General features: G+C 37.0%; 1 protein-coding gene across 3 annotated transcripts in view; it reads right to left on the minus strand.

Annotated features, from left to right (window-relative positions):
* LOC111140979 (SEC24 homolog A, COPII coat complex component) overlaps positions 1 to 13,599 on the minus strand; it is a 64,607-nt gene that overhangs the window by 4,788 nt on the left and 46,220 nt on the right. For all 3 annotated transcript variants that reach the window (XM_022493265.1, XM_022493266.1, XM_022493268.1), the window contains 6 exons: positions 13,265 to 13,385; positions 12,780 to 12,938; positions 9,813 to 9,986; positions 7,701 to 7,811; positions 4,698 to 4,873; positions 2,088 to 2,225 (listed from right to left, as the gene is read on the minus strand). In XM_022493265.1, coding sequence (XP_022348973.1) covers positions 2,088 to 2,225; positions 4,698 to 4,873; positions 7,701 to 7,811; positions 9,813 to 9,986; positions 12,780 to 12,938; positions 13,265 to 13,385 — 879 coding nt within the window. The remainder of the gene's footprint in view (positions 1 to 2,087; positions 2,226 to 4,697; positions 4,874 to 7,700; positions 7,812 to 9,812; positions 9,987 to 12,779; positions 12,939 to 13,264; positions 13,386 to 13,599) is intronic.

Raw genomic sequence — 13,599 nt, forward strand, 5'->3', positions numbered from 1 at the left:
TGGGGCGCCTGGGTGGCTCAGTGGGTTAAGCCGCTGCCTTCGGCTCAGGTCATGATCTCAGGGTCCTGGGATCGAGTCCCGCATCGGGCTCTCTGCTCAGCAGGGAGCCTGCTTCCCTCTCTCTCTCTCTCTCTCTGCCTGCCTCTCTGTCTACTTGTGATCTCTCTCTGTCAAATAAATAAATAAAATCTTTAAAAAAAAAAAAAAAAGAGTCAGAGGCTTAACTCGGTTAGACTGAGCTACCCAGATGCCCCAAAAAAGTTAGAGCTTTTCAATACAACTTAAGAACAAAATACCCCAATAATTAGACAGCAACAGCTAACAAGATGGGTTCCCTCATGTCAAGGGAAAAAAAACTAAACTTTTTATCAGACCAAATGCCCATGGGGAACAAAACCAGACAACACGGCTTGAGGTAGCCAAGCACACACAAAATTCAGCAAAATTTGCAGACCCCCGCCACACACCTTATCAGGCTGTTGCCATATCCTGAAGCTGCTATGAGAAGTATGAAAATGTATCCAGCTTGTCACTCTGCTCCTAAAGTTGCAATTTGGGACCTCAGGCTGACCAGCCCTTAATAAGGACACAGAACTTGTGCCTTTTCAAACTCGAGCTCAAACCTTCACCTTCAGAGCAGACTTCTGGCTTGTAAACTCTACAGCACTAAAGCTTTCCCTTGTCTCTGACCAAATCTTTGCATTCCAAGAATTTTTGTTGACATGGTAATATGCAATCACAATTAAAAAAAAATTTTTTAATGTTACTTCCGAGACTTTGAAACTTAGCTAAATCACAGTTATTCATATTTAAATATAAAGAAGATGAAGAAATATTTATTGCTCATCTAAACAAACCCATTTTGAATCCCAATAAATCCAAATTAACTTCTGATCTTAACTATTATTTAAAAAATATAATAAATGCAACCAATACCTATGTATCCTGAACAGAAAAATGACTTCAGTGAGAACCAAATGAAGTCTGGAATTTAGTTAATAAATAACGGCTAACTGTGTGACTTAGGTTATGTGTACATGTGCGGGAGGAATAAAAGCGTAATGCAAATAAGATTTTCATAGTTCTATTAAGTTTGACATTAATTTATTAAGGCCAGAAATGGAAATTTCTCATTTATAATGGATACTACTATTCTCTGAAAACACACACACACACACCTTTAAATATTCATAACTATTAATTTTTGACCAAAAAAATTTTGAGTACTTAAACTAAGGTGCTTGATTAAACCTTACCTAAAGGAAGAAGTAAATAAAATACTGATCTTTCAAGGGGTATGCCCCCTCCAGCTTAAGGATTTAGCTTTGAAGAGGGAGTATTAATCACATTACCTTAAGGCACATAGGAACCACCACAAAGAATATGCAGACTCAAGAGAGCCATTCAGAAATGTCCCCTAAAGGCTTGTTTTTTTTTTTAAAGACTTTATTTATTTATTTGACAGAGAGACAGAGACAGAACACAAGTAAGCAGAGCCATAGGCAGGGGGAGAGAGAGAAGCAGGCCCTCCACGGAGCAGGGAGCCCGATGCGGGGCTCGATCCCAGAACCCTGGAATCGTGACCTGAGCCGAAGGCAGGCGCTCAATGAATTGAGCCACCCAGGAACCCTCCCTAAAGGCTTTCTAATGTGAAAGAAAAAAAGAATCTTGTCTTTCTCTGGTGAGAAAGAAGATAAGTGATCAGTGGCTCTGTTTTCTAGTCTCCTAGCAAAGACCCATAAGAAAGAATGAAGTAAAAAAAGGGGGCAAATAATATTACAATTTAAATATTTTTTCTTTGGGGTGCCTGGGTGACTCAGTTTTTAAGCGGCTACCTTTGGCTCAGGTCATGATTCTGGGAGTTCTGGGATCAACCCCCATGTCTGGCTTCCTGCTCAGCAGGGAGTCTGCTTCTTGCTCTGCCCTTCCCCACTATAACCCCCCATGCATGCTCTCTGTAAAATGAATAAATAAATCATTAGAAAACAACAACAACAACAAAACTTTCCTCATTTCTACAACGGACTCAGAATAATTAGGTCTTTAAAACTCCAAGAAATAGCCACTTAAAAAGTAATCAATCTTACCTCATCTGAGAGATTGTCAACTCTATACAAACTGGGATGAGTTGTGAGCATAAGGTAAACCAAGGGCTGATTTTTCACCTGACACATGGCAAAAATGCGTTCATCTAGACGTGCATTTGTCCCAGTCTGAAATGATTTCTGTAACAAAACACCACCCCCCATTAAAAAAAGGGAGGGATTTAATAATATAAACAAAGCTTTGCAAATATCAGATGTTAAAAGAATATCTTCAGACAGAATTAGCAAAGTTTTTGTTAATTATTCTTTTAATGGATTCTGTTAAGTATCTTTTAAAAAGTCACACATCTATTAAATTATGGCTACACTGCCACCTGAAAGAAAGTAATTACATGACCACGGCAAAGTCATTAGGTCTCTCTGGTGTTTCCTAATCACTGAACTAGATCTAAATATTCTATCTGCCATAGAGGGATAGTGATATAGAAATCTAAATAATACCATGAGAAGAATAAAGTTAAACTGCAGATGATAAAATAAAAACATACATGAAGGACTAAAGATCTGTGTTTCGTAAATGTTAGGAGATGACTAATGGTGGCTAACTATCCTTGTTTCTCCCATAGTTAGAGAAATTAAACAACACAATAAAGGTTAAAAATCAACCAGAAAAATAGTAATAGAAATGAGGATGTTAATTAGCAGAATAAAAGTAGTAAACAGTAAGTTTTACATTTAAGTACTGAGTTTTACAGATATATTAGCTTCGTGGAGAGTATTAGAAGTTTTGGGGTAGGGTTTTAAGCATTCCTGGGGCTCCTGGCTGGCTCATTAGGTAGGGCATGCAACTCTCGATTATGAGGTTTTGAGTTCCAGCCCCACAGTGGGTGCAGAGATTACCTAAAAAAAATAAAATCTTTTAAAAAAATTTGTAAACATTCCTACTGATGGAAAGTTGTAGAAACAGGCAAAGAGCTAGCAGCAATGAGATGATATATTAAAACAAGTGGAAGTGCTATAAATAAACAAAGATTGGAAAAGGCTCTTAAGTTTTTTGTTTGTTTTAATAATCTCTACTTCCAAAATGGGGCTTGAACTGATAACCTGGCATGCTCTATCGAAGGAGCCAGAATGAGGTCCCAAGGCTCTTAAGATTTCTTTTTAAGTAAGCTCTGCACTCAACATGGGGCTCAAACCCATGACCCTGAGATCAAGAGTTGCATGCTCTACCAACTAAGCCAGCCAGGTGCCCCAAGATCTTTTAAATTAGTATGTTAATAGTCATTAAGAAAGAAAAAAGAATATTATGAGAAATGGAAGAAAGAAAGTTTATTTATTCATTCAATAACTATTTACTGACAGTCCATTATGTACTAAGAATTGTTCTTCTAGGTGATGGGACAATGTGGTAACTTTCCAAAAAAGATAAAAATCCTTGCCCTCACGGACAAAAAATCCTAGTAAGGGAAAAGTAAATAATAAATAAGCAAAATATTGATATGTCAGTGTTAAAAACTATGGAGAAAAGGGAGAGAAGAGAAGTAAAGAATGTAGGTTAGGTACATTAGGTAAAGAAGTAAAGAATATAGGTTAGAACACTGCATACTAAATGGGGAGATCAGGAAAGGCAGGCCTCAGTAAAAGGACAACATTTAACGTAAGACCTAAGGAGAGAAAAGCTCAGATTTTTAAGTATTAAAATTTAAGCATTTATGTAATTTCTGTGCATTTATGTTATATTCAGAAGTGGAAATACATAATTTGAGCTACAGAAGCTAGAAGTTGATCCAAAAGCCATTCTATTAGGATGACTAGGTTGCCCTTCTTCCCTAGAAGAGATGACATACACCAGATAAGTCAATCCTGGAGTTCAGAAAAATATACAAATTGATAATTTTTGTAGTTTCCATTAATTTTGGAATCTGGGATGCTCTCCCAGGTGATTTATTAACATGAGCTTTTTGATAAAATTTAATTGATATATTTAAAAATTTGTTAATATATATTTAAAATTAATAAATTTTACACCCTAAGTATACAAGCTTGGACATTTTATTTTGGATACTGGAAAAATAAGCCTCCTCTACCTACCAGCAGTAGGGGCAAAGGGCAGGCAGAGAAGATAAGTAATTAATATCAAATAAAAAACTCTACAAGACCATAGAAGGAAAGGCAACTGCCAGAAAGGTAACATTTAAACTTAAACACAGGAATAGGAAAGTATAATGCAGGTCATGGAAATAGGTGCACATGTATGAGAGGGAAAATCTAAGATTAAGTAGTAATATGTGGGTGAAATACTGGACAGAGCAGGAAAAAGCCAGAAGAGTTTTATGTTATGTGTGACTTCTTACATGAGCAATAAAACATATAGCTCTTGTTCTGGAAAACTGAAAAACTGATCATTGACATCTCTGATAATGTCAATGACTTGGTGAACATCTCTTACAAATACGGCACATGCTTTAAATCAGTATCTTATGAATTTATTAGGTTACAGATTCTTTCACGGTTCAAGTAAGAGTCAAAGTCACTGTCCTCAAAAAACTTAAATGGCTTAAAGTAATACATACAGTGTTTAGTGGTTCACAGGATAAAAATTTGGGCTATTGACATTTTCACTGTTTTAGTTTCTGGTTTTGATTCTCTTACCTGTTTAAGGAGAGCCAACACAAAGAGTGGGAAAAGCCGCAAAGAAAAAGGAACCATGAGTCCAGGCTGCTGGTTACTTAGGACTGAAGAACGATAAGCTGAAAGAGAGTCTATGACAGCATTCACTAGGGCATCCCGAGCATCACTCAGACTGGCAGTCACAGACCTGTCAACAGCTAACAGAGACAGAGGTAGGGACAAACAAGAGAAAAGAGAGAAATTTAGCTACCCCATTGTTAAGGATAGAAGAGATGTAATTTTTTTTTATTATACAAATTCTCTAACTTATTACACAGATAAGCAGCCAAGGAAAGCATTTAAAAGCACATAGTTTGAAAAATAAAACCAAACTCCCCTGAAATGAGTCTCTATTTCCTAGCTGTATGACAATATGGCAAGGAATCTAACCTTCATGAGCTTATCTATAAAATGGGAAAACGGTATCTTGCTGGATCTAAGATGTTATTAATTATAATCCACCATCTTATGTTATATACCACAGAGAAAGAAAAAACTCTGTAACTAAACATACAGGCTCTCTTCACAGAGAATTTTATATTTATTGAAAGAGCTCTCAGGGAGCTACTTAGATGATTCTTATCATCGGTGATGCCACTGTTCATATGCATTTCTGCATACTTGAAAAAAATGTTTCCAAAAAATTTTTTTAAATACTAAAAGAACTATTATTGTTTTGAAGACTTCTCAAACTAGAACTAAACTCAATTCATGTGGTCTCAAAAATACAATCAATAAAGTAATGATATTAACTGCTATAACCAAATTTGTACATAGCCAAGAAAGAAGACCACTGTTACCTGGTCAACAGCAACTTTTTTTTTTTTTTTAAGTGGGCTCCACACCCAGTTTGGAGTTCAACAAGGGGCTTGAACTCATGACCCTGTGATCAAGACCTGTGCTGAGACCAAGAGATGGATGCTTGACAGACTGACCCCACCCAGGTGCCCCAAGAGTAACTCTTAAGACTTCAATTGAAGACTTCTTGATTTAAGATTTTGATAAAATGTGAAAAAAATGTGCATACTGGGAGAAAGGAAATTTAGTAATAAAATTAATATTTGTGAAGCAAATTGTGAAAATTTTTTAAATCTACAAATACTGCCTGAATTATAGTTCTTGTTGATGATAATAAAGATAATAAGAAGTGATCCGAAGGGGCACGTGCACCCGAATGTTTATAGCAGCAATGTCTACAATAGCCAAACTATGGAAAGAACCTAGATGTCCATCAACAGACGAATGGATAAAGAAGATGTGGTATATATACACAATGGAATACTATGCAGCCATCAAAAGAAATGAAATCTTGCCATTTGCGATGACGTGGATGGAACTAGAGGGTATCATGCTTAGCGAAATAAGTCAATCGGAGAAAGACAACTATCATATGATCTCCCTGATATGAGGGAGAGGAGATGCAACATGGGGGGTTAAGGGTGTACGAGAAGAATAAATGAAACAAGATGGGATTGGGAGGGAGACAAACCATAAGTGACTCTTAATCTCACAAAACAAACTGAGGGTTAATGGGGGGAGGGGGCTTGGGGGGGGTGGGATTATGGACATTGGGGAGGGTATGTGCTATGGTGAGTGCTGTGAAGTGTGTAAACCTGGCGATTCACAGACCTGTACCCCTGGGGATAAAAAGATATTATATGTTTAAAAAAAATAAAACTTAAATAAAAAAAAAAAAAAAAAAGAATCTACCATAAAAAATAAAAAATAAAAAAATAAAAAAAAGAAAGAAAAAAAAAAATAAAGATAATAAGAATGACCATATGAGGGCGCCTGGGTGGCTCAGTTGGTTAAGCGACTGCCTTCAGCTCAGGTCATGATCCTGGAGTCCTGGGATTGAGTCCCGCATCGGGCTCCCAGCTCCACGGGGAGTCTGCTTCTCCCTCTGACCTTCTCCTCGCTCATGCTCTCTCTCACTGTCTCTCTCTTCTCTCAAATAAATAAATAAAATGTTTAAAAAAAAAAAAAAAGAATGACCATATGATTACTAAAAAGTATTCGTTCAATAAAATATAAAGGTAGTGATCCTCATATTCTTAGGTCAAGATCTTTAACCTTCAACAGCATGTGAGACTAAAACAGGGTTGGATTCCTTATCAGGCTTCATTAAAGAAAAAAATTTCCCAATAGGAAATATTTCCCAATATTAGGAAATAAGTAATTATTCCTAATATTGACAAATCTGAGTGTGAAGCAAATGGATGCAATGGCATCTTTCCTGAAGGAGAAAAAAATTAAGAATCAAAATGATGTTAAGCTCTATGTATTTGAAAAAGACCAAAAAAGGCAACTGTATCTGATATGGAAGTAAAGAAGTGAAGGCATCAGTAAATTTTCTTCTAGCTCATGTGATCTGGCCAAGGCTGCAAACTTATCTGTGAGAGTAAACTGGTTTTTAATTCTGAATTCCAAGACTCCAAGACTAAAGATCTTTACAGTTTAAAGTCTCTTGTAATCCAGGTTACAGAACTCATTAAAAAGCTATTAACCACTAGTAAATTTGAATATTAACTAAAATAGGATATTTAAGCCCAATGTAGGCAGATTATGAGATAGAAAGCAGTTTAGTAGCTGCCTAAAACCAATGAGGGAAGGAGGAAGGAGTAGTGGGCAGTAACTACTGATGGGCATGAGGTTCTTTTTGGGGTGATAAAATGTTCTAAAATCAGGTTGAGATGAGGGCCACGCCATTCTGTAAACATACTATAAACAGTGGGGTTGTATTAGGTAAAATGGGTTATGTGAAGTGGTATATAAATTATATCCCAATAAAGCTCTTAAAATTTTTTAAAAAATAAGGTTACCTGCAACAGATCCTTTCATTCAAGTATTTACCTAGGAGGCATACAGAAGTTCTAAAACCCTGAAACCTTTAAAGGTACTCATTTAAAGGAAAAAAAACTAAGTGGATTTTTCTAATGTTATTATATTTGTGAAATATTTATAATAGCTGATAACGATTCTTACCCATATTGGCCAATAACCCTGAAATTGCTTGAACATCAGCTCCAAGAAAGACTTCATTCAGAGTTGAAACCACAGGCAAACACAATGTATGAACACGAATTCTTCTTTCACCTTTGCGGAAAAGACAAAAATGATAGTAACGCCACAACTATATTAAAGAATTTGTATTTTCAAAAAAAAAAAAATTGTATTTTCTTGGAATCACTTTTTAATTTAGAACCAAAAAGGGTTATTCAGGATGCACAAATAGTATCAAAACTTTAAAAATAAACAAAAAGAAACAAACTTCAGAGTTTTATTCATTAAAGATTTTCTTTATTTGAGAGAGAGAGAGAAAGAGGGATCACGAGCAGTGGGGGCGGGGAAGGGCAGAGGAAGAAGCAGACTCCCCATTTATCAGGGAGCCTGATGCAGGACTCAATCCTAGGACCCTGGGATCATGACCTGAGCCAGAGGCAGATGCTTAACTGACTGAGCCACCGAGGTGCCCTCTTATTTTTTCACTACAAAATTCTTTTTGTTTGGGGCATCTCACTGGCTCAATTGGTTAAACATCTGCCCTGAGATAATAAGGCTCAGGGTCATGATCCTGGCCTGGGATCAAGCCCTGGTTCAGGTTTCCTGCTCAGTGGGGAGTCTGCTTCTCCATCTCCCTCTGCCCCTCCCCTCTACTTGTGCTCCCTCTCTCTCTCTCTCCCTTTCAAACAAATAAAATTTTTTTAAAAATTCTTTTTGTTCAAGTTACAATTGAAAAGGGATCATAATCAAATGGTGGTAAAATGCTAGCTTAAAAATCTCTTTTCTGGGGGCGCCTGGGTGGCTCAGTGGGTTGAGCCGCTGCCTTCGGCTCAGGTCATGATCTCAGGGTCCTGGGATCGAGCCCCACATCAGGCTCTCTGCTCTCTAGGGGAGCCTGCTTCCTCCTCTCTCTCTCTGCCTGCCTCTCTGCCTGCTTGTGATCTCTCTGTCAAATAAATAAATAAAATCTTTAAAAAAAAAAATCTCTTTTCTGAATCTTCTGGTTATTTTATCTTTTTTATTAATATAAATTTTGAATTACATACATTGTATATATGAATTATATACACACATGAATACATACATAATGACAACACTACTTCCACACGTGTTCTAGAGTCTGTTTTGACATTTAAAGTCCAAAGAAATTTTATACTTTCCTCTTTAATCACAGAAAAAACTTTTTATTTTATTTTTTCAGTGTTCCAAGATTCATTGTTTATTCACCACACCCAGCAGGAAAAACTTTTTTAAAAAATCAATTAATATAATTATTTTCTCTTTAGTAATTACCCACAATAAAAAATCAATTCAGAAAAATGAAAACTTTTTGATAACCATCAAATATCAGATATTATGTCAACCTTTTAAAAATTTCTAACCAGTAAAACCTTGAACACTAATGAAAAAGAACAAGTCAAAAAACTAGAGATGATATTCATACTACAACCTGTACTGATACATGAAGAGTGATGAAAATGTACATATGAGGAGCTCATTAAATTACTTTTAAAAAGGAAAAATAATATCTGCAAAAAAAGCTAACACTGTTTAGAGTTTCTATTCTAGCCAAAAACAGAGCTAAAAGAAAACAGTTACAATAATTAGTCTATCAATAACAACAAATAAACATACAGAGAGACATGCAGAGACATACACACACACAAAATCAGAGGCTGAAATGAAAGGGCACTTGATGGGACCATGAACTGGTGAAATCGTTCTGAAAAACAATCTGACAATACTAAGATTTTTCTGAACAGTCAGCCTGACACTAAGTAGATTCTCAGTAAATATCTGTTAAAAACAATGGCTAAGGAAAATAAATACAACACATCTTAGCTTTACCAGGAATAGCAACAAAGCTCTTAAGATGAGAAATACTCTTCTGGCTTAATAGAAGTGAGTATGTCCAAAGGAGAGGGCATTCATTATAAGGCAAAGAATCCATGACCAAATAAAAAAAATTACTTTTGCCACAACACAATGGATTTATAGTTAACTACACTGGATTGTAATCTTAAAAATCTGTTAAAAGTGTAGATCTCATGTTATATGTCTTTGCCACAATAAAAACAAACAAAACCAATTTACCTTTGCTGGACGTATACAAGAGTGCAGACTGAAAGGAAACCAACTGAGTGTCAGTAAGACTCTCTTCCACAGACATCTGTACGGCATACCCAGCATCTGGGTTTACATTAGGCAAAGATAGTAAGTCTGTCGACCGAACAAAGAAGTTCCCATGGAAAGTATGAATGGAAAGACCTAGAAGAGAAAATTTTATCAAGATGATTTACATAAGGCAATATATAGATACTTTTTATCTTTGTCACCTATCAGACTGACAGAGTAAATTTAAAAGTTTAGTTGTGGAGCTGTGGAGCGGGGGAGAAAGTTTAGTTTTGGGCGCCTGGTTGGCTCAGTTGGTTAATGGTCTGCCTTCCGCTAGGATGATGATCTCATGGTCCTGGGATCCAGCCCAGTGTTGGATTCTCTGTTCAGCAGGAAGTCTGTTTCTCCCTCTCCTTCTGTGAATGTTATCTCTCTCACTCTTGCTCTCTCTCAAATAAATAAATAAAATCTTTTTTTTTAAGATTTTATTTATTTATTTGACAGACAGAGATCACAAGTAGGCAGAGAGGCAGGCAGAGAGGGGGAAGGGAAGCAGGCTCCCTGCCAAGCAGAGAGCCCGATGCGGGGCTCAATCCCAGGACCCTGGAATCATGACCTGAGCTGAAAGCAGAGGCTTTAACCCACTGAGCCACCCAGGTGCCCCAATAAATAAAATCTTAAAAAAAAAAAAAAAAAAAGGTGGGGGGAAGTTTAGACGTGAGGGGTGCCTGGGTGGCTCAGTCAGTTAAGTATCCAACTCTTAATCTCAGCTCAGCTCTTGATCTGAGAGTTGTGAGTTCAAGCCCCTCACTGGAACCTATGCTGGGTGTACAGCCTACTTAAAAAAAAAGTTTGCATGTAATATTGTGATTTATAATAAGAAATAGGTACTTTATCTTCACTCATTGCCAGCACAGAACTCCTAAACTCTTAGGATGATCTAAGTGATGAAATTCACAAAGGTATCTTCTGCTATGCTGATGGAGTGATCTTTGATAAGCACCTATGTAACCAAAGGATGGGGGCTGGTTACCAGAGGACCCAACCATGTAATCAGAAGGTTGGAAATTACAGTCCAACCTGTCCCCCACCAACAACCTTTGGGGAGGGGAGAGGAACTGGAGGTGGAGTCAGTCATCAATGGCCAATAACTTAATCAGCCACAACTATGTAAAACCCAGTAGGAGAGGTCCTTTGGAAAGCTTCCAGATTGGTGAACACACAGAGATTTGGGGAGAGTGGAGTGCTCAGAGAGAACATGGAAGCTACAGAAGCTCCACAACCTTTCCCTTTATCTATACCTTCCCCTATACATCTTTTCCATCTGACTGTTCCTGAGTTACATCCTTCTATAATAAACCAGTAATCTAGAAAGTAAAATATTTTTTTGATTTCTGTAAGCTTCTCTGGCAAATTAATTGAACCCAAAGAGGGGGTAGCAGGAACCTCCAATCTATAGCCAGCCAATCAGAGCACAAGAACCAGAAACAGAAAGCTAGTTGGTAACTAACTGGTGACGAGTGACATTACTACCTGAGTTGTTTGGAGATGTGGCGACCTTATAGAAGTATTTGATATCTTACATATTACAAAGGCTTTATTGTCAGCTGTTTTACTCAACCGTTTTTTCTTTTTATTACAGTGACAGATAATAGAGAACTTTGACACATGGTGTGACGGAAAGATTTCAACATCTATCTAGTGGACAGGTCCATGGATCCTTATATATTGATATATTTTGGGTTTTTTTGCTATTTCATATAATCTTTCCACTTTCAAAAAATTATTGCTTCATATCTCTTAAAGAACATTATTTTATTTATATATTTTTAAAGATTTTATTTATTTATTTGTCAGAGAGAGAGAGCAAAAACAGCAGGAACAGCAGGCAGAAGGAGAAGAAACAGGCACCTGATAGGAACAATTTCTTAGGACCCTGGCATCATGACCTGAGCCGAAGAGAGACGCTTACCTGAGCCACCCAGGCATCCCAGAACAACATTATTTTAAAATCTGAATAAAGGGGCGCCTGGGTGGCTTAGTGGGTTAAAGCCTCTGCCTTCGGCTCAGGTCATGATCCCAGGGTCCTGGGATTAAGCCCTGCACTGGGCTCACTGCTTAGTGGGGAGTTTGCTTCTCCCTCTCCTGCTCCTTTGCTTGTGCGCTGTCAAATAAATAAAAAAAAAAAATCTTTAAAAAAAAAAAGCTTCTATTTTCTTTTATAATGTTTCTTCCGATTCTTTTTTTTTTTTTAAGTAGGCTCCATGCCCAATGTGGGACTTGAACTCACAACCCTGAGATCAAGAGTTGCATGCTCTAGCAACTGAGCCAGCCAGGTACCTCTCTTCCCTATTCTTAATTTCATATTCCATTAGTTTAAGTAAAACCTCTTATAAAATGAACACTTTTTTTTTTAAAGATGTATGTATGTATTTATTTATTTATTTTAAGATTTCATTTATTTATTTGACAGACAGAGATCATGAGTAGGCAGAGAGCAGGCAGAGAGAGAGAGGGGGAAGCAGGCTCCCTGCTGAACAGAGAGCCCGATGCGGGGCTTGATCCCAGCACCCTGGGATCACGAACTAAGCCGAAGGCAGAGGCCTTAACCCACTGAGCCACCCAGGCGCCCCAAGATGTATGTATTTATTTATATATTTATTTGACAGAGAGAGAGAGAGAGAGAGAGAGAGAGAGAGAGAGAGAGATCACAAGCTGGCAGAGAGGCAGGCGGAGAGTGGGGAAGCAGGCTTCCTGCTGAGCAGAGAGCCCAATGCGGGGCTTGATCCCAGGACCCTGAGACCATGACCTGAGTCACTGAGCCACCCAGGCACCCCAAAATAAACTCTTATGAAGCAAACCTTATGAAATAACGTTAGCTGAAAATGTTTATTTACTGATATCAAAAGCAACACATCTATGTAAGTGTGAAAAAAGTGCCCCCACCTTTCGTACACCGAATCCTCATGACTGCCTCAAAGCCAATCTTTCGAGTGAGGTATCTCTGTAGTTCCTTCTGTAATTTCTGTACTTGTACTGGGTTCTGCTGATGGTGGTAAGAAGGATAGTAATAGACACTACCTGCTGAATACCGAGAAATACAACCTGGAAAAAAACACATACTTTTTAAAAATTCTGTAATTAACTATTACTGCATGAAAAAACTACTGGTGTTTGAATCAATCTTGCCTCAGCCTCCCAAAGTATTATCAAAAAAAGAATATTTCATCCTTTTAAATAGCAGTATAAAATGTCTCTATTATAAACTTTCAGAAATACATAAATGTTTAGAAGACCAAAGGTTTATAACAGACTGATTAACTGTCTCAAAGGAATAAAAATTTCTTCACTTTGTCCTTTATTTAGAGTATCATCATATAAATGTCATTTTCACATTCACTTGAGAAAAATAATCATGAGGAAGAACTCACCCAGAGAAGCCAAGTCAGAATACTGTCCACTGAGAAGGAATAAGTCCACAGCTACCTGCTGACCAGAACAATCTAAGGCTAATTTCTTGTAAAAGTCAGTGGATGGTGTCAAGTGAATCTCCTGTTAATAATAAATTACAAGAAAGAAAAAATTTTTAATTATTAAATTGTCATAAAATTTTAAAACCGCTCTCTTGGTATATATATATATTTATATATATATAAAACCTATCTCTTGGTGTGTGTGTATGTGTATATATATATATATGTGTATATATATATATGTGTATATATATATATATGTGTATATATATATATGTGTATATATATATATA

The sequence above is a fragment of the Enhydra lutris genome, unplaced genomic scaffold (assembly GCF_002288905.1).
Source record: "Enhydra lutris kenyoni isolate GAN:26980312 unplaced genomic scaffold, ASM228890v2 scaffoldscaffold5, whole genome shotgun sequence".
Classification (NCBI taxonomy): domain Eukaryota; kingdom Metazoa; phylum Chordata; class Mammalia; order Carnivora; family Mustelidae; genus Enhydra; species Enhydra lutris.